Here is a 26,855-nt window from a genome sequence, read left to right on the forward strand (position 1 = left end):
ATCAGGTAATACGTCATTCATCGATGTATCTGTCACGAGCCTTGATGGCCTTTAGCACTGACGCGCCAATTTGGATGCATCGTCCCTGGGCGGAACGCTGTATCATAACCACCGGCAAAGGGTTAAAGGGAGCTTATTACTTTACGAGCTCCTGACACTAGCGCATGCGTGCTATCTGTACACAATACGCGTCGTGCACCCTCGCTCGTGCGTCGCACTTTGGGGACAATATCGGAATTAACGAGACAGACACAGACGTGTTCCTTTTTTAAAGAAAAATAACAGACTTTATTGTGAATGTATTTTTAAGTTATCTTACATTCTCTTAAGCTCGACAGCTCGATAATATTTACAATGCGTTTCTTAATTAATTATATATATATATATATATATATATATATATATATTATATATATTATATATATTACAAATAAATATATCTCTCCGTTCAGGCATGCCGTGGTCTCTTTCCTCTCGACGAAACGATTACATGATTCTCGAGAGTCCAGAGAAGATGTACAGAAACAATGTGTTTTATCGCTTGTTTTAACATTGTGCCATTAAAAGCGCGTGCAAATTCTATGAAATGATAAATTATAAATGATGTCGACATCGAGTTGGCATTATATGCACGTGCAGGGCGAGCTATCAATAAACGTATCCCTCGCTGAACGGAATTTAATTTCTAGATTATTAATCTGCATTATATTCTCCGAATGGCGCGTAGAATAATAGAGAAATATCGATAATTGCATGAATGGGACACGTTTGATTAAATACCGTGACTTTCTCTCATATGGATTTTATAATAACTCATAAGCCAAACAATTGGTCACGATTAATTGTTTGCGACACATATCCGTGATGTCGTAAACAGTCTCGTAAAAATTGTCAATTTATGGAATTATCTTTCCATCGCAAAAGTAATATTCCAGAATGAAAGCCAGACATCGAAACACCGACTATTTTAAGACAAAATAATAGGAACCGCAACAAGAATATTTCTAACAAATAAATTGCTTAATAAAAATTTGTTTGCAGGAAAAAAATACACAAGTAAATCGATACTTTGACCGTATCGAGAATCGCGTAATGCTTCAATGACGAATGCTATGAGAATTGAAATACATGGAAATTTATTTATTCTCTCTCTCTCACTCGCTCACACACAATCATTCTTTCGCTCGTTTCGCCTACTTTACAATTAAGACACGACAATGCAAGTGCTAATACTATCATTTGTGCAGCGAATACAATCGCGCTCGTGTGTGTGTACATGTGTGTATGTATGCGTGTACACACATTACGTGTCTCTATAACTAACACGTAACAATACTCTACGTGGGATCCCAGAAAAATAGACTCGTTCATATCGGTTCTTTAGCTGGGATCTTGTCTGACATGTTGCATTTGTACAGACGGTCATGTCAAACAAACATATCAAACGCACCGCGAGTAGCCCGCAACACGGCCTTGCAACATTTTCCTCCCCATTTTTTCCCTTCCTCGGCTCACCCCCAAGTTTTGTTTACGAACAGCATTTTGTAAGTATTATCCACGCGTGTTATTTACGTGTTCCACGGAATTTTTATCAAAGAATGAGCAGTTATTCTAATTATCTCTCGGCTATTTTTAATTAGGCGAAATTCTCCCCTGTAATTCTAGCGTGCATTCATTAGTGCGGCCTGGTGAGGAAGTTTTTTTTTTGCAAACTACTTTTTTCGAAACCGTATTATGTGACTCTCTGAAATTAAAAAATGCTCTTCAAACTTTCGGATCTCGCTCGTTGTGCGCAAAATACGAAAATGTATATGGCCCCCGAATACAGTGCAAAAGTAGAGTTCGTATAATGCGTAGAGAGAGAAAATTGGTTTGACATATCTAGAGAGCTCTCGAAGCTCCGCGATTATCTATCTATCTATCGCTACTCGCACCTGTGTCTCGAGAGGGCGAATAGTTATAGCGGATCCTCTCCTCTTGGACGAAGTCGCGATAACGCGCGTCAATTTTACTACTTCTTGAACTTTCGACAAAGTCGAAGACACTTGTGCTCAGGGCGATCGCGTTCTTTAACGAAACACGCTCGCGTTCTCTCGCGCAAAGGAACGTACCGTGATTTCATTCGCTGTTCTTTGAACGAGCACAGAAATTCTTTGCTCTACTTGGATTCCTCTCGGCGATATCTCACTCTCTCTCTCTCTCTTTTGGTAGTCGCACGAATCGATAGATCGCGATTATTCGATGAAATTGATTTCAGAGCGACGATAGCTCGTTTGTTCGTTCCGCACGAGCGCCCTTTTCCGAAATCGAAGCGGAAACGTGCCGGAAAGACACGTTTGCCTTTTCTCCTCTCGGCTCGCTATAAATCTTTAACTCTCTTATCGTCACCGCCCTTCTTCCCCATCATCCGTACCACGTGTTCGCGGGATTTTCTCTTTGCGCGACTACTTGTCAGGACAATTCGCAATTAAGAGACAGCTCGCGAAGGATCTCGCCGGTCATAATAAAGAGTATTTTTATTTCATTTTATTTTCACCCGTTTGCGATTTTTCTCTCGCGTAAGAAAAAAATCGAGTCAGTCTTGCGTACGACGATGTCGTACCGGCTTGACGGATCGCGAGGGCGAACGATCGATCGAGGCGACTGTACGGCTCGTTGGGTCTACGCGATCTACTTTATTATCGTTCGATTCGCGATATCTCGGCGACGTACATTTTGCATCGACGATTTTTCTCCCGCCCGATCCTCTTCCTCCGATGCTCCGTCGCATCTTCCTAGAGTGTCCTTCTCACTCCCCTCGCTCCTTTCGCTCTTAATACTGGTCTCCCACACCGCTTACTCTCGTAATCATGATTATCACCATCTCGCACGCCATCTCGCAAATAAAAACGTATTCTTTTTGAAGAAAGAAACGCGCTTCTCCTTCCTAGACCCATACATATTTTCCTCTCTTGTTCCGGCCCTTGGATCCTCTTTCTTCGCTTGATGCTTTCCTTCTCCGTCTCTCTTTTCGGCTTTTCGGTCCCTCCTCTCCTTCCACCATTCTTCGAGCACTCTTCGGAAATAAGGAATATATTCTCTCTGAAGCAAAGCACGATAAAAGTCAAATGACTCTCCTTCCTCCTCGTGTCCTAGCGACTTGTCCTCATCTCGCCATTCTTCTCGCTTGATTCCCCATCTTTTGCCTCCCTCCCTCTTCCTCTCGCGCTCCCTCAGCCTCCATCTTTCGAAGGTAAAAAGTGATTCTGGCCGGAGCCAATTACGTGAAGTATCTCATAAGGAGAATAAGCGTCATTGGCATAATGGCAGAAAGATTTGGCGTCGAGCTATCGTTGAGCATAGCGCACTCCTCGTGTGTGTAAGCGCAGTGCGTCTGTAACAAACAAGACGGGCGATTCGCCCTTCCTTTAGAACCCGGTCCGCCTCGTTATCGGCTTTACTACTAGCTAAGATCGTCGCTCGCGATCTCTATATATATTCGCTTCCTTTTATTTATTTTCTTCAATTTCTTTTATAATCTTCAATCTTTTCTTCGATCTTTCTCCTCAGGTCTCTCTACTTTATTTTCAAACATTAAGAAATAATGGCAAAGATATCAAATAGATTTGAATCATTTAATAATAATAATGCGCGTCAATTAATATGAATAAAAATATATAACCTACTTTTATTATTATATCAATCCATGACGAAGAAATTGAATGTGTAAACTTGTTAAATTGAATATTGTGCGACAATAATTTAATTCACAATGTATACGCATATTAGATAATAAAAAAATTACTTGTTCCCGATTTGTAGTGTCACTAAAGATTAATAAAGAGAAATACACATGAAATTTATTAAATCAAATATTCAATACCAAGACAAGTACCTCGAAATAGATATCTGTTAAATAATGTGACAAGAATTAACTCGTATTTTCTCGTTCTATTAAAAACTCTAATGCATCATATTAAATCATCGAAATACAGTGTTTAACAAATTGAATAAATCAAACGTGATTTACCTTAAAAGTTGATCAGAGAAAAGTCAAATTTAAATTTGTCGGAAAATATAAAATCCAATTTCACATTTTTTTTTTGTCAAGCCGTTGGTACATTTATCGTAAAGTCAATATTAAAGCGCCTCGTACGCGGTATCGATGGCGAATAAATTAATTAAAAAGGAAACAATTAACGCGAGTACTCGACGCATACTTTTGATGCCAATGAAAGATATAACGTAAAGTGATGTAATACTCACTTTTAGCAGCGAGGTTGACATTCTGTCGAGGAAGTCCTTCGTGAATCGCGCCGTATCGTCGCCACACTGACGACGCACTGTATGATGAGAGCATTCCAAGTACTCCGTGAAGGCGCTGCAAACACAAACAAATGCCCCAAACTCCATTGAAAATCCCTTTTCAAACGCTGAAATTGGATAAAACACGCGGTTACCAATTGCATTTGCGAAATGTTAGCGAACGTAACAATTCGAGACGCAAATGGAGAGAATGCTGCAGAATCGTATTATCGCTCAGAGATTATTGTCGCAAATTCTTTTTTAAACCATATCCTCCTTACATATACTTTTTTTTTTCTCTTCGACTATTTTCCCTTTCGCGATACTATTTCAGAAACTATTTTTAAAACTCGTAACTTTTCGCGTGAAATAAATTTCCAATTCATTTCTTTCAATTCGCCCATTTTTGCCGATCGGGTGACTCTTTCGAACTTGGCGAGGCAACGTCCGCGATGGTCCAAAATTGGGTCAAAACGACGCGAGAAATGCGTTTTTGTAGATACCGTTATCCACTTTGGGTCGCACTACTTACATACGTCCCTCCCCCCTTGTGTTCTAACCCTTTCCGCGAGAGATGCGCAAGTTCAAAAGCTGCAGTAGACCGTGGCAGAGATACGCTAATGACATTACGTCCCTTCCTCCTCCTCCTCTCCTCTCCCCTCCTCTCTATGTGTGTGTACAGGCATCAGCGTGAAACTTCCGACCTAAAGGACTGATTACACTCTTTTTGCGCGAGTCCTTTGAGCAACGCCCGTCGTTATTAATGCAGTTGTTTCGCTCGGCGAGCTCTTAAGTGTTAAATTATCACAGTCGAGAGGATTTTGACATCCTTTTGCGCTAATGCGAAACGCCGGAATTTCCAGTATTGCTTAATAAACCTATTTGTCCGTAACTCGTGCATTTACCCCTCCCCTCTTCTCCTCCCCGCCCCGAAGATCCTTTCGTGTCATATCTTAATTCGATTTCTCCTCGGCGAATTTAATATCGGTCTAGAAAAGAGTTGATAATACTGGTACGGCAGAGACCTTCCATTGTACTCTCGAAACACGAGAAGAAGGCGTAATTGGGAACATTTAATGTTGCATATACACTACCGCTCAAAAGTCTTTGGCCACCTAGATAAATTGTGTTTAAATGACTATAAATAAATAAAAATCATTCATTTATATTAATCTATATATTACCATTGTATACCATCTATATATTAAATATATACCATCTATATATTTACCATTTTAATATCACGTGGAAGAAAAAAAACAGAAAATTATTTTTGCAAAATATGCGTCGAGAGATGTGTTTTCTGTTTAAATGGCAGCAGATAACTGACGCAAATCTATATCCGTTACATTCTAAAATATCAAATAAACAAAAAAATTCCATGAAACACGCGCCTTTGTAGTAAAAACTTAAAAGTATTCATTCTAGAAAGAGCCATAAATACCTTATTTGGCTTTGTAGCTATCTGTTAGTAAACATGAAGTGATATTTATAATATAGCTATTGAGAACGACTTTCCGTTAGCGCATAAACAATAAACATCGATGAAAGGCAATAGACACAATTTCGTTTTCGAGTTTTCTCTTAAATTAAGGGTGGCCAAATACTTTTGAGCGGTAGTGTATGTGTGCTTTAATTTTTGCACGTTGTATCTTGATTTCCTTAAATTATCGACATAATTGCAAATTGATTCTTTCCAAGTCTATCAAGCGTAAAATTCTGAAACTTTAATCAAACAATGCAATTTATCATTTTACGATTGATAATTTTATTGTCAAGTTGCAATTATTCCTTCTTTGAGCAAATACATTTAGGACAAATATATCGGTCTGTCTGCGTTGAAGTAAATTTTTGCACAAATGCTCTCTCTTTGTAAGATAAAAATATTATACTATTTCATTCCATGTTCACGACGGGAAAGTTGATAATCCGTAGGGGCGATAGAATTCAGATAAAACAGTCGCGATGGAGAATTTACATTTTGAAAAGTGACTAGGTCAAATTGACTCGCGCTTTGAATTCCAAAGTTTACCTCCGCATTGCCAAGCTAACAAACTTTCCCGGATAAGCAAATGGACCATAAACACATCCTATTTACAAAGATGAAAATTCCGGTCAAGTGTGCATATTAATTTTGCATAAAAATTTTATAACATCATTTAATTTGTTGTCGCAATAAAATTAATCCCCCTAAAAAAATGCAATTTTACATGTATCTTTGGATCACGTATCTTTTTTATTATTCAACTATATCAATACATATTTTTAATTCTCTCGCGTCAATTGTTCATTTCCGGTTTAAATCTTTGAAATAATTCAAATCTGCCGCGACAAATATTTTGTATTATTTTTGCATCAAAATGCAAAAAAAGTCTTCGACTTACCAGCAAAGCGACTTGAGATTTTCTTCCGTGACAGCTGTGCGGTTTGAAGCCTTTTCCATTTGTTGCGTAGCCTTTTGATACGTTTTGTAACACATCTCGTACTCGGCCTTGACTTTTTGCATGCATGGGGCGTGCTTCAAGAATTCTGCAAACAGAAAATTTTATTTCCTCTATTGGACGATTGCGTATTGGCCGGAATACGGGAATCGATAATGAAATTTCGCGGTCAATCAGGCCACGATTTTGCGCTGGAAAATATATAATCTAATATCGCTAAAAATAAAGGAGAAAAAACGTATACGATAACTAACTTGAATAAATGATGGCTTTAATTTATAATAACGTAATCAAGAATAATGGAATCACATATTTCGCTCGAAGAGAATAAAGCACATAATTTGATTCTTATGCGCGGATTAAGAGTGAAAATCGATTACGCTTTTACATTTCCGAGTCTATTCCTAGAAAAACAAATGACTCGACTTTAGGTGGGCGCGTTTCATAATCACAAGAGCGTACACGTGGATCGTTGACTGACGCACTAATCATCTCTCATGGTCTTTTGCGACGATGGTTTTATAAATGAAGACCGCTTCCCTCTATAGCCGTCTTGTTTACGATAGACGAGCTCACGTCACATGCCAGCATACGAGAGATCGATATTGTTCTCCTTGCTAACGATTCATTATGTTACACGGTACTCTCCTCGCCATCAGAGAGGAGAGTACATTATGAAGAGTCATGCCTGCTCGATCGACCCGCGAACAATCTACGCGATATTCCTGTAATCTCGAGAGTGCCGGATGCATTATTGACTCTAGTGCCATCTCCGACTGAAGGCCGACAGTTTGGAATTGCATCGATGTTCGATGCCGCTTGCCCAATTGGCAAACGGGCCACTGGCTTTTGCACGTCATTGTTTCGCCAACGATAGCGAAATTTACTATCGCGAATGAATCTTTGGAAGAAGGCGGAATATTATAATTCGATCGAATTATAAATCCTCGATTATAAATTATCCGACTGAAGGCCGCCAGTTTGGAATTGCATCGATGCTCGATGCCGCTTGTCCAATTGGCAAACGGGCCGCTGGCTTTTGCACGTCATTGTTTCGCCAACGATAGCGAAATTTACTATCGCGAATGAATCTTTGGAAGAAGGCGGAATATGATAATTCGATCGAATTATAAATCCTCGATTATAAATTATCCGACTGAAGGCCGCCAGTTTGGAATTGCATCGATGCTCGATGCCGCTTGTCCAATTGGCAAACGGGCCGCTGGCTTTTGCACGTCATTGTTTCGCCAACGATAGCGAAATTTACTATCGCGAATGAATCTTTGGAAGAAGGCGGAATATTATAATTCGATCGAATTATAAATGCTCGATTATAAATTATCCGACTGAAGGCCGCCAGTTTGGAATTGCATCGATGCTCGATGCCGCTTGTCCAATTGGCAAACGGGCCGCTGGCTTTTGCACGTCATTGTTTCGCCAACGATAGCGAAATTTACTATCGCGTATGAATCTTTGGAAGAAGGCGGAATATGATAATTCGATCGAATTATAAATCCTCGATTATAAATTATCCGACTGAAGGCCGCCAGTTTGGAATTGCATCGATGCTCGATGCCGCTTGTCCAATTGGCAAACGGGCCGCTGGCTTTTGCACGTCATTGTTTCGCCAACGATAGCGAAATTTACTATCGCGAATGAATCTTTGGAAGAAGGCGGAATATTATAATTCGATCGAATTATAAATGCTCGATTATAAATTATCCGACTGAAGGCCGCCAGTTTGGAATTGCATCGATGCTCGATGCCGCTTGTCCAATTGGCAAACGGGCCGCTGGCTTTTGCACGTCATTGTTTCGCCAACGATAGCGAAATTTACTATCGCGTATGAATCTTTGGAAGAAGGCGGAATATGATAATTCGATCGAATTATAAATCCTCGATTATAAATTATCCGACTGAAGGCCGCCAGTTTGGAATTGCATCGATGTTCGATGCCGCTTGCCCAATTGGCAAACGGGCCACTGGCTTTTGCACGTCATTGTTTCGCCAACGATAGCGAAATTTACTATCGCGTATGAATCTTTGGAAGAAGGCGGAATATTATAATTCGATCGAATTATAAATCCTCGATTATAAATTATCCGACTGAAGGCCGCCAGTTTGGAATTGCATCGATGTTCGATGCCACTTGCCCAATTGGCAAACGGGCCACTGGCTTTTGCACGTCATTGTTTCGCCAACGATAGCGAAATTTACTATCGCGAATGAATCTTTGAAAAAAGGCGGAATATTATAATTCGATCGAATTATAAATCCTCGATTATAAATTATCCGACTGAAGGCCGCCAGTTTGGAATTGCATCGATGTTCGATGCCGCTTGCCCAATTGGCAAACGGGCCACTGGCTTTTGCACGTCATTGTTTCGCCAACGATAGCGAAATTTACTATCGCGAATGAATCTTTGGAAAAAGGCGGAATATTATAATTCGATCGAATTATAAATCCTCGATTATAAATTAATATCGCGCTTTCGACAACACATTGTTTCCGCGCAACGAGTGTCTCTAATTGCCGGGCTCTTCAATTCTCTGTATTTCTCTTTAATTTCGCGTACTTAATTTCATCTTTTTTTCTCCGTTTAAATGCTAAAATTGTTACGCTCGTAACATTTGAAATATACAAAAATATAAAAGCGTCTAGCGAAAAAAAAGAAGCTCCGTTTTTCCACCAAAGATTTATATTCGTGATATTTAAAACAATTCTTCTTTTCTCCCTCGTTTCCACAACTTTCGCCAACTGCTTTTACGACTGGGTTTTTCGTCGAAAGCGTTTTTCATCGGTTCGATGATTTAGACAAGAGTGCACTTACCGTCTTGATATGGACCGTCGTGGCAAAGTTCCATGATGACCTTGTTGGTGCCGGTATAGAGTAAGTTGAAGTGCTCCCTCTGCTTCTCCTTCATGCAATTGAGCGTGTATCTCGTGATGCATTTCATCCCGGCCTCGAGGTCGCTGCAATGAAAACAGGAAACGTGCCATTATTAGATATATTGTTTTTGGACCGGATGACGGAAAGATGAAAGTCTACCAACTTAAGTAGGGTCAAGTCTGTAGAAAATCGCGATTATTCACGACGTAATATTGTGTATCGCCAAGTCTGACGTCTTTGACGTTTTAGAGACGGCAGGAATAACTTTATTGAGCAATGTAAACAGAATGCCTGCCAATAGATGATGAGGTATAGTAATTATACTTTGTTAAAAACGTGTGTGCTTCGCAAAAATTGTTTATTATTTTTATTTATTATATTATTATTTATAAATTTATGAAATTGTAATCTGGATTAAATGTATGAAACTATATTAATCTGACAAAATTAAATTATCAATTTCCAAAAACGCCTGGAGAGGAATATTGAAATTATGTTTACTTGTAATCATCTCTGTGAAAATTTAATAAATAAAATAATTGCCAGAGCATTCTTTTATTGTAAAAAAAATTTTTTTCACAAAAAATTTATTCTTTTAACGAATAAAATAATAATATATAGTTTGTTTATTTTTAAGAGTGTAGCACAATTTTAATTCTAATCGGCAGAATATTGAAATTTTTATTACAAAAAAATTTCATCTAATATATAACGTTGTATATAAATGTATTAAACAATATACTTTTTCCGATACAATTGAGTGTCACGCATTTCTTCCGATCCAATTGATACGAGATTCAAAGACTATTGAGACGTACGCATACAATTCTCCCTCTGGAGAATCTATTATTGAATCGCGAGAAACAGAAGCCGGGTTGCATCTCGCGAGACCAGCTCCTCGTCAGTTGCACGCCATTATAAATATGACATCACAAACATTAGATTGACTTTCAAGATCCATCTGTTGAACCGTATCACCTATCAAGATTGCTCTCGACCCGAGTCTCTCGATGACTATAAATACGGGCTAATATTACGATCTCGAATAAGAAGACGCGAAACACGAGATGATCGATATTTGCGCGCACAAACTGGCGTAAAAGAATTTTCCACCGATTTTCCGACGACTAGCGAAGAGGCGAAATATGCCGTACATTGGTCTCATCTCGAGAATTGATTATGCAAACCGTCCAATTTGCATAGTGTCATCCGTTTCGGAAAATAAATATAAAAAGTATCGCGTGTCGCGCTATCTTGACGGTGCACGATAGCAGGGTATTACTACAATTACGCAACAAAATGCGCGCAATGCGCGTTGTAAGCTATCGTGATTAATAATTGGTCGCATCGGACGATGGCAAGCGAGGCCAGGCTTGCATGAAATTTAAAGTTACATGAAACGAGCCGAAATTTCTCCCGGACCGGCTAAATTGCAAGCGTAATAAGATTCTTGGCCGAATTCGCGGGGCTCTGGAAATATCCGCACAAAATATCCGGCTGCTTGCATGCAATCATCCACTCAATTACATACGTACCATCTCGCGCGCGCGCGCGCGCGCGAGAGAGGGAGAGGGCGGGGGGGGGGAGATTGATTCGAACGATCGAGCGCCTCGTTTGCGATAGAGCCGAAACGGAGACTGATACGATCGCGATTTCGGACGAATATAATAGACCGAAGCCGCGGATATTATTCCCCGGCCAATTTCCAATTTCGCCGAGAGAGCCGCCTTACGTTACGTCTGTCTGCGAAACGATTCTTCCCCCCCCCCCTCCCCTCCCCCAGGTTGCCTCGTTGGCGATAAATTACTCGCGGGAATGATTAATGTTTTATACGCTCGTGTCGGAATTAACGCGGATAACGTGAAAAATGTCTCTAACGACATTTGGGTGCGAAACTGTCAAATGAGTATCTCTTTTCAAACGTCACAATTAACGCGATTAAGACCCCGTTCTCAAAATTGATACGAAATGCTAGAGAGAGTCGTCGGTTGGAGAAACAGTCGGGCATTTTTCTCGAGGAGAGGAAAGAAGGGAGACCTCTAAACCGATCCGACGTCTCGGAATTGCTCGGAGTAAGCTGGTGCAGTCGCGTCTCATGGAACATGTAAAGAAACGACAAGTAACAACGAGGGCATTTTTCCCTCGAAGGAGATCGGCTCGAAGGAGCCGCGCGGGCCGAATAGAGACGAGAGACGAAGGACTCACGGGCATAGTTTGTTGAGTTCCTCCTTTTTCGTTACGAGACTCAGATCGTTGGTGCTGATTCTCTCGAGGGGTCTGGCGCACCTCACGAGCTCCTCGTGTCCGCACTCTTCACCTCGGCAGCTGGCGAGCACTGAAACAGAAGCGCGATAATCGGGTTAGCCAAGAATAGAGAGAGCTCGGGGGGGGGAAGGGAGAGGGCGAAACGTAAGGCAAGGTACACGACGAAATTCCCCCGGTGCGGACCCAGCCGATAACAACGTTATTAGTAAGGGAATCGCAAAGAGCAACGCTGCTCCTCGAATTCGATTAAGCGCGCGCGCGGAATCGATGTTACCGTCACCGTTGCGGTGTGATTGCAGCGGAAATATCAAACAAGTTTAATTGACGTGGAAACAATACAGATTGCACCCGGAACTTCATACTCGGACGGATCCCCGATACACTCTCTCCCGTTTCCATGGAATTGTCATATCGTGGGACCGTATCGTACACACGCCTGTCGCGTCCATCGAGACGTTATTATTTCGCGTTTTCGAGAGAAAAATCCCCGGGTTACGCCGCGTTATTACACGAAGAGTCGTGCACGCTACTTGGAATTAAAATGTCAAAATGACGAAATGATGTATTCTTGCTCCGACTTGACGAGATTGGGAAAAAATGACATTTTCCTTTTTCTATCGGCGAGGGAGTTTTTTTTATAGTTTAATTTGCTAAAGCTCGGATATTTTTCTCGACCACCCCTTTCCCCCCCTCCCCCCTATCCCTCTTCCTTTATCCTTTTATTATGGTTTCCGAGTCGACTTGCCGGATCCTTTGTATCTGAATTTTGAAAATGAAATTACAATGGCGGCGCGGTAGCAGCCAACGTGTACGCGTACGCACACATCCGCACACGCACACTAGATGCGCTCGCGTGTGCATATCGGTGGTCACACGCGAATTCGGGACGCAGGATAAAAAACACAGGAAATGCATTCGCCGTCCGGGCTAATGATGACGAATGGCGCGCGATATTATCACGGCGTCATGTGCCGTTGGCGAAAAACCATTCGTTCATATTAGGAAGTTGATTTGGATTTAATGGGGGGAGGCCGGGCGGGGAGGGGGGGAGGAGGAGGGAGACACCATCTCGTTTGCCAGGTCGGCTCGCCCGCGTGCTTTCGTCGTGCTTTTCCAACTTTTGGAAATTCATTACCAATTATGCACGGTCTACGGAACTTTATGCACGTATACATATTCACGCGCGCGCACGTAACGTAATGTCCAAGAAATTCCCGTTTAAATTTTTGCGCGATTTTTTGTTGCGCAAATTTAAAGTCGATTTGTTTAAAAAAAAAATAAATAAATAAATAAACGTGTGTTTTTGTAGAGAAATTCTAGTATATACAATTTTTTTTATGTTTAATATTTTTTAATATTTAATATTAAATATACAGGGTGTATCTGAAATGATGCACTAAACTTTAGGAGCGTATAAATAAGACTTTTTTTTCCTATGAACATGGGTCCGCAAATGAACCCCCCTCCGAGCTAGAGGCCCCTAAAGTTTGGGGAAAAAATTGAAAATTGACTGTTTCAGAAAAAAAAAAAAAAAAATTGGACGTTACCTATTACCCTCTCTTGAGAGATAAATAAATTTGCGTTGCGGGTGTTTGGTCAATTTTACACATTTTCGAATTTTAGCTCGGAGGGGGGTATATGTTGGCGACAAATAAATCTCGAATCGAAATTTGATAAAATTTGATCAAATCTAATTGTAGGAACAACATTTTTGTTTGAGTACACATTAGGGATGGTTGTACCTCGAAAACTATCGCTGTCTTGAGATTTTAATTAAGAAACGCTAAACTCTAAATTGATCAAAGAATCCGTCATTAAATTAAAGCCGAAGAAATTCTAGAACATCTTATATAAACACTCGACAACCAGGGTAAAGGAGCATCGTATCCGGCTTTTAAAGGGGCGAACACGAATCTCGGGACATTTTCCGTGAAATTATTAAGCACTTTTGAGAGAGAGAGAGAGAGAGAGAGAGAGAGAGAGAGAAAGGGAGACAAGTTCCTTCGTAATAAACAAGCCATTGTGAGGGAAGGGTGAGATGGGAACAGGGTCAAGATCGACTTTTCTCTCGACACCGCCAAACGAACTTATAACTTCCGCTCGAAACCGATTATCCGGAAGTGCCACTTTCCAGGTAATAAAAGAGAACTACCAATAGGGCCGCTTGCTCTTGCTCTTGCACCAACTTGGAGCTTTTCCACCCCCGTCTCCCCATCCATCTCCTTTCCCATGTTTCCTCTAATATAGAATTTCTGTATACGCGCGATGACGGTGCTAATGGAAAGCAACGTTACATTTCATCGTCTCGTGATGAAAAGTCAAACTAGATGAACGAGCCATACAATTAAAGTTCGCTCCGAGGAACGTTCAATTTCCCTCCTTCTTTTGTCTTATACATCTCGAAAGGTGTTCCAGCTAGGTATCGAAATGTTTTATGCAATAGATCTTATTTGATTTTTTTTTAAATACCAGCGAGAGAGAGAGAGAGAGAAGAGAAAAAAATGCAGAATCGAGAAACGAGGCAATATCAAGGTACAAAAGGAGAATTTACGAATTAGCAATTTGTACTGCTGACTTTTTTGGAATAAATGGAATCTTGTAAAAGTTTCTGCCAACTTTTTTTCGCACAATAATCGGATTATCGAATCGAGAGCTTTTAGAGAGATTGCGATATCTCGAAAAAGGATTACTCGCCCGCACATAATAGGTATCGAATAATCTTTGATTATCTATAATCTTGATTCACGCATTCTGTGTTTGCAAACATGGTGTACATCGGGATAAACATTGCAAATTAATGTTTGTAACCGCTGATGCTACATCGTTACCAAGATCGAAATTGCTAAAACATACAACGATAAACACAACTCTCTCCCGTCATATTTGAAGAGTAGAATCGTATATTTCTCATGGAGAAATTTGCTATTTGCTTTAACGGAATAAAGACAAAAAAATTAAAAATTCCTTCTCCAAATCAAGTAATCTATATAAATACTGTAAATTAAAATGTACAAACGACGTCTCGTATTATGACTTATTTACAAAATATTAGTCGCTCGATATAAATAAAAATATAAATCTTTTCCCGGGACGAATCGTCCCGTTGGACTCTAGAAGGGTCTAGACGATTTGTCTCGGAGCTCTAGGAAATTTATGTCTTCGTTTATTGTTTGGCGCGCAAATTGTTTGCAAGTTTCTTCGCCAAGTAAACTCTCATCGAGAGAAAGGGTGAGGAAAGGAGAGAGAAAAAGAGAGACAGAGAGAGAGAGAGAGAGAGAGAAACATGCGTTTTCCTCTCTTGGGACAAAAGCGCGAATATACCATGGGGGATGGGAGGGTGCACGTATGCGACGCTCGCAACGCGACCGCGTCGATTCGACGATGCGTGCAACAAACTATGCGAGCAAATCCCTCGCGCGGCGCGCCGACGACCAGCGGCGCCATTAAATTTAATTACAAACTATCGAAATTATCGGGGAGAGCCCGTCGCGGATCGACGACTCTCGTTCGGTAACGACCGAACGGTTCGACGAGCCGTCCGCGAAACTGCCCGCCGTCCCGCTGTCCCCCTCGTTCCACCCCTCGCCGCTCTCTCCCCCCCCTCCGACCCCCCGTGTAGCGATGCAATCGTTTTGTGCAAAACGAACGCAACAATGGGACGACGGACGCCGTCTGCCCGCGATAAATCTATAAATCTGTCCTTCGACGATTAATAAATAGCGCGGTTTCATACGCGATTTGTACCAACGATTTATAGAGTGGTTGATTTTGACTATACGTGTCGAAAAGTGAATTTTTCTTCAAATCTTTCTTAATGTTTTATATAATTATAATTTTCTTATAAATAAATAAATATTAAACAAATAAGTAATAAATAATATTAAATAAATTAATAATAAATAAATAAAAATAATTAAATAAATAATAAATAATATTAAATAAATAAATAAATAAATAAAAATAATTAAATAAATAAAGAATGACTAAATAAATAAATAAATAACACTTCAAATTTGTAAAAAATCTGCCTAGCGAGATTTGTCGGAATTTCTTAATTTGTACATTCGGACGATGGATAAAAAATTAAAAGTGAATATCTTTCCTCGAGATTGTCGTCTCTAGTCGCGTGATGATATATCGCAACCTATTTTCCCGTTATCGATTTCTCGTGTGTTTCTTTTTCTCAAGCTCTCTTCTTATTTTCTTCACTCGACTAAGATATCTCTCGTGAGAAGAGTACCTGCTTAGGTGCAGCAAAATATAAGACTTTCGTGTGTAATTCTATCCCGCGCTCGTGATTCTCTCTGTAAATAGCGGACGAGTGCAATCGAATCGTTATCCAGAGTTATCGCGACAATTTTAATATTAATCGCATCTAATAAATCTCTTTCCGATTACTAATCGATTTGTCGGACTCGGCGATAATTACGAGATTGTAATAAATTTGTAATTAACATATTTTTAATGCATCTGTAAAATGTGTCGATATACTTCTGTTTAATTCGATTTGCGCGTATTGGCATAATTAGTCGCGTATGGAGTTCGTTATTATACGCGGGTCATCGTATCCCTCATCCTACATCACGATCATTAAATTAGAATCTTGCGTAATCATCGATTTAATTTTTCAGCGATAAACAACCGACTTTACGTCAGCAGACTAATTGCTGAAAAAAGAGAGTTAAGTATTTTATTTTATTAACTTTATTTTCTTCTCGCATTGCATATAAAATGAGTCGAGTCATTACGTTCCAACGCAATTAATTGAAAGTCATCAGCCTTTTTTCTTATGAGCTTTGCAAGTCACTCAGCAGGTATGCGTTATTCGACGATCACAAAATGAAAAAGTCTTTATTGGTAAACGATCGATGCTCAGTATGCGAGTGTGTCTCGTTCGCTTATTTTAATTCACAAGCGTGAACCTATTGGCACTTTCGAATGAAGCGAGTCATCGATCGTCAAAGAATCTAATAATAAAAATCTAATTATATTTATTTATATTTATTTATATTTTTTTTATATTTTTTTTATTTATTTATATTTTTTATTTATATTTATATTTTTTATATTTATTTATATTTTTTATTTATATTTATTTATATTTATTTATTTATATTTAACAGATTCGAAATTTTCCATCGCCGATCGAATATACATTCGTGGCAAATTGGATTAAATTGGGTTTAATCTCGGAGCGATCGGACCCGCTTCATTTGAAAAGGCTGTACGTGGGACTGCAGCGGAAAGAGGTCTTGTCGGTTAAGGCCCGTATTTACAATGAGACGACAGATAGGATCATCGTACGACACCGGCACGACCAATCGCGAGCCGTCCCTGTAGGTTGGCCTTGCTAAGCATACGCGCGGCGCGGAACACGCGACGTGTCCGAGTATTTTCGCTCACGCATGCACGCACGACTGTCAAATCGACGAGACGCGACGAGACGTGACGTCACGCGCGCGCTATACAATTCGACGTGTCTTCGCCGCGTCGTTCTCACGACCGGATTTAAAAAGTCCCGGAAGGTTCCGGGTGAGAAAGAGCAATTTTTGAAAGCGAGATCATTTTTACGCACATTTTTCCTTTCTTCAGAATTCGAAATTCTCGTTTCCTTGTCGCAGTCATGTCAAATTGCGAGGAATAGCATGAATTTTTTTTCGTTTTTTCTACGAGATATCGGATAAATTTATTTTTTTTTTGCATGTCATAGTTTATATTTGATGTGATTTGATAAATATATATTTTTTTGTGTTATCCTTTATAAATGAACTTATCTGCATGTGTCCTGCACGCTTCGACAGTGAAAATAAATCTTGACAGTTAATCAAGATTCACAGCTATATTTTTATAATTCACGAAATGAAGGAAAAATCTTTGGCATATTTCATCAACCTACATTGTCGAATGGTGTCATACGAATAAAAAAAATAATTTAGTTCTAAATTTGTATTTTGTATAAAAAAAGTGCATAAAAAAAATTGCATAAAAAAATTCACATAACTTCTCGTCTTCGACATCGTATATAATATGACGTAGATCAATAAAGAGATCACTAATCAAATGGAATATACATAAATTTCAACTTTTGGTCATAATAGAAAATTGAAAAAATATAACGCATATTCATATTTGCATAGATTTGCAGATTGAAATCGCGCGATGTCAACGTGACTATTCACTTCCTGATAAGTCAGTTACGTTGTTTGTAAGATTAAATAAAAGGTTGTATGTACACATTAGCATGATGTAATTATAATAACAGCGATAACGTTTAATAAATTATAATAACAGCGAATCGTTTAATAAATATTAATAACATGGGTATTAACTGCTAGTTTTTCATTTTCTCGCTTTTTCTCTCTCTCTCTATTTATCTTATAGTATAATATATCATCTTTTTTCGCAAATGTCATATTCTACTGTATCGTCAAGTATATATTGTCAAATTTAAATATCTTTTTGTCATGATAATGCGGTCTACCATTTGATTAAAATTATTTTTGTTAAATCAATAAAAATAGCCGGCATTTGTTTTTTCCAAAGATGTCAGGAAAAAGATACATTGAATAATAATGTTTTTCTTAAATTATCTTAATATCGCTAGTAGAATAATCAAAGGATCATTAAAAAATATATATAATCGACATATATAATTTCGATCGATATATATAATTTTGTTTAAATTAAGATTTACATTGTTATACTCTTTTATCTGAACCTGTACACTTGAAAAGGACCACAACCATATGGTCGAAACGTCGTAATTTTTAATAAATAAACAAGAATTTTGGCTAGTTTTGATCGATTATATATATTTTTTAATGATCCTTTGAATAATAATCATCGAAATGTAAACATTCAGAAAAGTATCGAAAATAAACTCGGGGAAATTAATTTCTGTCACTTTGGCGTATCTTTTAAATGTAAATCTCATACTAATTTTTCGCGATTACGAAGATTGTAATCTCCAGCAACAAGGCAAGACCCGTATCGATCTCCGAGTCGCAGTATTTAATTTTGACACGACTAGATACTTTAGACTTGTAACGATAATGGGGATCGCTTAAAGAGACACGTATCGCTTACAACCTTGTATTCATTGTCTTCGCGTGAGACGCGAAAATAACGCCGTGTTTACAAAATATGGCATTAGGAGGTCGCCTTTGGATGTATTTTAAGTTGATGAAATTTCTCGGGGTTAATGAAATATTCCGGATTATCTTGCGAACGGGCGCGGCCTGAAATAGACCAAACGACGAGATGACGATAAGAGCGATAAGGTCGCGCGCCACGCGACTCACTTTCGCGAGGAGGAGGAGGGGAGGAGGGGGGTCGCAAAATCGCTGAATAAAATGAAAATGACCGGCGTCTCGTTTGCAGAGTCGACGAGAAGAAGACGCGTCTTATCTCCGCGCGTATCTTACGCGCGTAAAACGCGACGAGAATGCGTTTTCGCTTCATTACCATCTGCTCTCTTTCTCGACTTCCGCGAGATAGCTGGATGGATAAATGACAGATAAATGACGATGACCCTGGCTTCCCTCCTTCGCGTGTCGTCATCGCGTGACTGACTTACGTCGAATGGTCGATACGCATAATGAATAACACATTGTAAGTTGCTACGTCTAAAGCTGTTTTTATTTTTAATTCCACGTAAGAGGGATTGCATTATATCATTCCTAGTTCGAAAGTTTTAAAGACTTTTATAGTTTATTTGTAAAAATCGTTATTCGCATAAATCGAAAATTCTATTAATAAAAAAAAATATTAGAAAAAAATGTAATATATAAACTCTATTAATAAAAAATTCTATTAATGATTAAAAAAAATATTAGAAAAAAATATAATATATAAACTATATATTATATATTTGCACGAGTAATTTAATCGCGTCGCGATTATTCATTCGAAATTTTTTTCCTCCATATCACGCTTGAATAAAGTAATCCGTAATAATTTTTATGTCTTTACTTTGTCAGCGTAAAATGGATATTTTCAATCGCGTTGCGAGTCGCCATTAACAGGTCGAAAATGTCTGAAAAACGCTAAGGGATGTTGCGCGCGCGCTGTAATACGATAAAGTGGATCCTGGTTCATATTATGTAGTATCTGCGAGCAGCGTTAATCTAATCGACGCATTATATTAAGCCGTCGCGGTACATCCGGATGAAGGCTTCCATTTTAGCGCGAAATATCTGGTAATGATAAAGGTCGAAGAATTTCTCGGCGTTAACGTCGATATGCCGGATAATTATGTCAAATCTATATTAAAATCTACATTAAAATGTATATTAAAATATACAAAATGTACAGTTTTTAATATACAGGGTGTCCCAGACCACCCGTATACAACCCTTTTAAAATGAAAATAAATGGCTTTTATCAAAACTCGCGAACAATTTTTAAGTAAATCGGGTACGCTCTATCAAATGGTGATATTTTCAACTTTTGATTCCGACCGGAAGTACGCCATCCGGATCGGAAGTTGAATTTTTTTAGGGGAACATGGTACTTTTTATTGCAGATTCGAATTGTACATGAAAAAATAAGAAACTTTTGTATCAAACGTTTTTTCTAAAAGTGCCTCTGTTAATCTTAAAATTGACCTTGAAAGTAACTGTGATGAAATAACGAACTTCAAATGTTAAGATTGACAGAGGCACTTTTAGAAAAAACGTTTAATACAAAAGTTTCTTATTTTTTCACGTACAATTCGAACCTGTAATAAAAAGTACCATGTTCCCCTAAAAAAATTCAACTTCCGATGCGGATGGCGTATTTCCGGCCGGAATCAAAAGTTGAAAATACCACCATTTGATAGAGCATACCCGATTTACTTAAAAATTGTTCGCGATTTTTGATAAAAGCCATTTATTTTCATTTTAAAAGGGGTGTACGGGTGGTCTGGGACACCCTGTATATCGCTATAAATACATCATAAGGAACACGTAATCGCTCTACACATATTTACAAGGGGAATTTCGGTTTGCCGATTTTCTTTCAGGGACAGGAGGGAGCTCTACCGATTGGGAGAAAGACGACGAAACCGCTAATCCAGAGTTAATAAATTGAAACTGTCGTTGGCAACCCACCCAGCCTTTGATCCGTCTTCCAGATAGAAGACGACCTGTTCGCACCTTCCATTTAGCGGCGCGTTTCATACCGAGGCTGACTCATCTTCGCTACAGTTTAGGTTAATTAAACATCGGTTTAGCGACACGTCGTTCATTATCACGACATTAGTGTTAAACGACGCTGATTAATACATTTCCCTTTAAATGACGCGTTCCTACGCGCCAATTTCACGATTACATATCGCCTCTAATAAGTATACGTATCGGCTGTACATACGTAACGAGTATCGATACCGGTTTTAGTAGCCACGAAAATTCTTACGACATTCACATCGTAGCGAGTCGTAAGATACGCCTCTCGAACAATCACCGTCACTCGGAATTTTTTTCAAAAATCTCGAACCAAGCTCATTTTACGCCATGTATAATTTACGATACGATAACGCAATCGCGTCTAATATTAGAAAATATTAGAAAACATAATATTAAAAAATATTAGAAAAATATATTCATTATAATATTATATAATTTTTAGGTTAAAATATTGAATAATAAATATATATAAAAATATATTCATTATTTTATTATAATAAATTCTAATAAAACTGTAACCACTTTAATACCAATAAAATTATAAAATTCTAATACTAGAAAAGTTATAACCAGAATTCTACTTCTCCCTAGAATCTTTTATAATCGAAAATTACACATGCTAGAGAATACGTGTGTGTTTGAAATGATATATTTATAATTAATTAAATAAAATCTCTCTCTCTTTCTCTTTCGTAAAACAATCAAGCATGAATAGGTAGACGAGCTTCTTTATAATTTCTAATTTATATTTTCAATCGTTAAACCCGAAAATATATTTTCATTTAGCAGAAGAATAGAATTGTTCGTAGCAATTCGTTATTTCGTGTCAGTTTTATTCCTCATAAATGAAAGATGGAACGTTAATTGTTTATGTTAATCTTTTGCACTCTCTGCAACAGAAGAATTTGCGCTAACTTTAATTAATTTGCTCCGCTGTTATTACTCGGTCTTCTCCCATTCTTTTCACGCGTTATATTATTCTTTTCCACATTGTTCCATTATTATCTAAATTCTCCATATTACCTTCCCTTCAGACTAAACACAACGCGGCGCAGAGTAAACCGCAGAATTACTGCCGTGTTTAAAGAGGAAACAAGAGATGCGAGACAAAATATACAGACTTAGAGCCGCGAGGAGAGAGACTCCTAAAGGAACTCCGAAAATATCAACTCCGGGTATCTAAGTGAATTCAAAGTCAGTCGCGCGATTCGTCTCTCTCTCTTGACGCCACGCAACAAGTCTTACGTGGGACCTAAACTTTGCGTGGAATGCATGGTGCGCGCGCGAAGGAACCGGCTGTTCCTCTCCCTCTCTCTGTCCCTCCTACATCCGCCGCTCTCTCGCCGAGGAAAAAAAGGCCTCGATCGGATGATGTCTCATCGCGTGGCGTGATGTGGCGTGATGCGACGCTCACACGCACGCGGCGCGCGTGTGCGTGTGCGTTAAAGGTGAGGCGAGACTCACGCCCATCCGCTCGGCCAATCACCGCTCGCTACGTCATCTCGTACGATGCGTAACGGAGCGAGTTATCCACGTGGTCGCGCGCCTGAGCGCCGCCGTAGCTATTTCGGTAGCGAGGAGAGAGAGAGAGAGAGAGAGAGGAGCGTCTCGTCGCAAAAGGACCGATCTACGATCGTTAGACGAGCCCCCTTCCCCCCGCCGCGCAAAGATATATTCGCCTTTATCGTTGAACCTTATCGAGAAGCAGGTTTAATTTGTGTTAATTGGATCGTTTTGATTTCAATAGATATGTCGTTAGATTGAAATATAAAAAAATCACATTATCCATATGTGTATATATAAGGTAGTAATTGAGATATAGACGCGACAAGATGAAAATTAATAAATTCCGCGGTAAACAAGTCAATTATCTAATAATGCTCGTATATACAGGGTGTATCTGAAATGACGCACTAAACTTTAAGAGCGTATTCTAGAGGTCAAAATAAGACTTTTTTTTCTTATGAACATGGGTCCGCAAATGAACCCCCTCCGAGCTAAAATTCGAAAATGTGTGAAATTGACCAAACACCCGCAACGCAAATTTATTTATCTCTCAAGAGAGGATGATAGGTAACGTCAAAACCTTTTTTTTTTTTCTGAAATACAACCAATTTTTAATTTTTTCCCCAAACTTTAGGGGCCTCTAGCTCGGAGGGGGGGTTCATTTGCGGAAAAAAAGTCTTATTTTGACCTCTAGAATACGCTCCTAAAGTTTAGTGCACCATTTCAGACACACCCTGTATACAGGGTGTCCCGAAACTAACGCTTGATATTTTAAAGGCAGATTCTCTGGCCAATTTAAAAACGATTTTTCCTCAGCGAAAATGTCGCGGCACTAATAGTTTTCGAGTTATAAACGATTGAAAATAAAGGGTTTTTCGCAAACTAAGGCTTATGGGAATAAAATATTAATAAAGTCGCATTCTTTAGTTAATTTTAGGTAGAGTTTACTTTAATAGAATTTTAATTTAAGGCTTAGTTAGAAAGATACATAATGACAAAAATTGGGAATATGCAAAAAATAATGATCTCCCTCGACATTTTCGCTGAGGAAAAATCGTTTTTAAATTGGCCAGAGAATCTGCCTTTAAAATATCAAGCGTTAGTTTCGGGACACCCTGTATACGCGTTAACGACTCGAGTATGCGATGATGTAATCCAAGACGTTCGGAAAATGCGAGTCAGAATTTGTTTATTCGAAAGCGACGTAATACCACGCCACGGAGCGCCACGTTAATGTCGTTTGCGCGCTGTGATCGAATTAACCCGCTCGGGAATCGAGGCATCGATGCGCGATTAATATTCACGATTGTACGCATCGCGCGATCAGACGAGTTCTGGAAGCGATCAGATCACTCGTCTTGTTTATCCGTTTTCGCTCGCGTCACGAGACGCGCGGAACTCTAATAGACGCCCCGAATGTGAATTCAAGGCCGGCGGCGATCCTCGTCATCGCTCCTCTCCAACATTCGAGACGATTAGACGCGTCGTAAACACAATTTACAGAAACATGGTCGCACAGAGGAAACTGATCGCGCGCGTGTGCGTGTGTGTGGGCTTGGTATTCCGAGTTTACGTATGTATTCCACCGCGCTTCTACCTCCGAAAGCGACTTTAAATTTGGAACTCGCTAATTCCAAACGCGTGTCAGGAAAACACTCGATTTAGATCGAGTTGCCCCGAACACGTGTCAGCTGTTTATTTTAAGATCGCCTGTAAAGAGCGCTAGGCTTTTCATCGATGAGACATATTTCGGGGACTCTTCGATTCGTCGTTTATTAATTCACGTCGAGCAGTTTTTCAAATTTCATGCTCGATGACGAGCGCACTTCTTTCGCGTCTGTTTCAAAGATGCCATCAAATTGGTTCTCAATTAATAGGATAATTTGCCGTAATATTAATCCGCTACGGATTTGAAATTCCACGTGTCGAATAACCGGTAAATTTGAAACTTTACATCCAGCTATTTAAATTGTTTTTACTTGGAAATTTCATCTCGAGTAATTTTGACAGAACGCTATCTTCCTCGTCGAGAGAAAAAAAAAGAGATAACGCGCGTTTTCATTTTATCCGATTAATATTTCGAGAGATTTTTGCAGTCGACTCGACGAAAGAATCTCATCGCGAGATTCCTTTCCATCATCGAGCGGACCTTTCGATCACCCACCGACACTGACAGATTAATGAACTATCAAAAAGAAATCGATTCGCGTCGCTATCAAAATAAACGACCCGGGAATAGGAGAAACGCGAGAGAGGCGGAGGACTTAATTGCCGGAAAAGCTTCCCTTGTTCTAATATCGGGGATATCTCCTCGATAATTTTGGTACGTCACGTTTTCAAAGATACGGCGAACGAGATGCGCGCACGAACTTGTCCGCGACCTAATTAGATAAAACTTGCTCGATACTTTGAGAATTTTTGCTCGCACGCTAGTATCAATCCCCGCTCTAATTAAACGTCCCAATTTTACAGCGCTAATTACAACAGCACGCCAAACGAGGCTGAATTAAGTTCCAACGAGACATTTTCCATCGCGCGAAATTCCCTCTCGCCTTTTTTACGACCCTTCTCACCGTCGCCGTTTAACTTTAACCGTAGTTTAACTGATCGTTTGTTCCTCGCAAGCGCGAGGAATTGCCTCGACAAAGTTCATTTCGCCCGAGATTAATTTCAGGCATAATTTCAAGTCTCGTTAGAAATATTTGTGCAAGTTCGACGAGAAGGGAGACGTGACTCTAAGAAAGTGGCGCGTGACAAATTTCATTACTCCTAAAATACACACGTCCGAGACCAGTCTCGGCTTTCGATTCCAATTTCATTGAAACTTGACAGGTGTTTTTCGCGCATTCGCGACGTCGATAATTTCGTCCCTTCCGCATTTTTTCTCACGGCAAATTTTAAGCATCGGGGACATCGCGTCGTGGGCGTCCTGCTTTAATCTCGCCGTCGATCCTCCTCCTCCTTCTCCGCCGTTATGTACTTGAAGCCGCGTCCTTGACCTACGTTTCGCGAAAGAGAAGAGCGAGGGTGTCGCGCGACACTTATTACGTTCGTTCTAAAAGTGACGTAGGCAAATCTGAAAGTGCGATAATCGCTATCATCGTAAATTATGCTTGGCCGTTGAATGACGCGCGTTGGCGTTAAATCGAGACGATTATAAATGTAATATTAATAGATTTATCTAATTGCGTATGTATCGATTTAATACGATTACAATATTGATATGGAATTAAAAACGAATGCTCGAATGTAAATAATGCGATAATACTGGTATTTTTGCTGAAAATATTGCTAAGCATGCGATTATAGGCGCCTGATTCGTCATCAGTGACTTGTCATCGCATCTGCTTTTTTTCGCGAAACGTTTGATGAGTTTGCGATTAAATAATCACGCGATTCATATCCTAGAACGTCTGTTGGGTGTCTCCGGATATGCACTCCTCTCATCCCTTTAAGCCGGTCACTTTCACGCATAGGAAAGCGATGCACGTGATGACAATGGTTACGTCAAGGAGCAACCGATGCGGAAACGAGGCGATTAGCGAAAATTGTTGATAGATTTAAAACCCGAAATAGAAAGTAATTACATGTGAAAAGAAATATACAAATTTTTAATATACATTTTATTCGTAGCGTTCTAAAGTTGCAAGCTTCAGCTCACGCATCGTCAATGTGCTCCAATTAAACGATTAAGAGGATCGTGACGTACATGTATAAAAAATTCGCCCATCTTTCTGTGCTTGACAAGAAATAAATGTGCTATATACAAATATAAATATAAGAAGTGAATATACGTTTTTTGGATCTGTAAAGTCCGTGAAAGAAAATGAAGTAAATAAATAAAGACATATATATATTACAGGCTAAACTTATCGCGTTAAATCGACTTCGAGACGCCGGCTCGTCGAAGACTGGGCGAAGCTGGGGGCGATACTCACGGGAATACAAGGCGGTCGTGAACAGCGCGACCCAGGACAGCTGATTCTCCATAAACGTCTTCATGTTCTGGCCCGCTGTTGGTTGAATTTCGCTTCGCTTGATACGAAGTGTAGCGGTCGATCGTCGTCGAACGAAGAAAAAAGCTTTTCTCTCTTCTATTTTTAACAGGCAACTGGACGAAAATCGCACCAACGACGAAGCCAGGGAGAGAGAAGGGGAAGAAGAAAACGTAAGACGGAGTATATAACGCGCTCTTTTTTTACTCGCACGGTTTCTCTCTATTTCCGCGGCTCAGGTTGACGCGATTCGTTTGACACGTACACACTACGCAAGCGACCGTGCACCACTGACCGAGCGACTCG

General features: G+C 39.5%; 1 protein-coding gene across 1 annotated transcript; it reads right to left on the reverse strand.

Moving 5' to 3' along the window:
- Positions 1-1,119: 1,119 nt before the first annotated feature.
- LOC145966080 (uncharacterized) lies at positions 1,120-26,855 on the reverse strand. Its single transcript, XM_083089849.1, has 6 exons — positions 26,493-26,855; positions 11,822-11,951; positions 9,557-9,699; positions 6,669-6,813; positions 4,246-4,360; positions 1,120-3,373 (listed from the first exon to the last, which is right to left on the reverse strand). Exons 1-6 carry the CDS (start codon positions 26,554-26,556, stop codon positions 3,260-3,262), a joined length of 711 nt encoding a protein of 236 aa, XP_082945975.1. The 5' UTR covers positions 26,557-26,855; the 3' UTR covers positions 1,120-3,259.

Source organism: Camponotus vicinus, unplaced genomic scaffold (assembly GCF_025532165.1).
Source record: "Camponotus vicinus isolate PSW18456_S1 unplaced genomic scaffold, iyCamVici1.0 SCAF_2, whole genome shotgun sequence".
Taxonomy (NCBI): Eukaryota; Metazoa; Arthropoda; class Insecta; order Hymenoptera; family Formicidae; genus Camponotus; species Camponotus vicinus.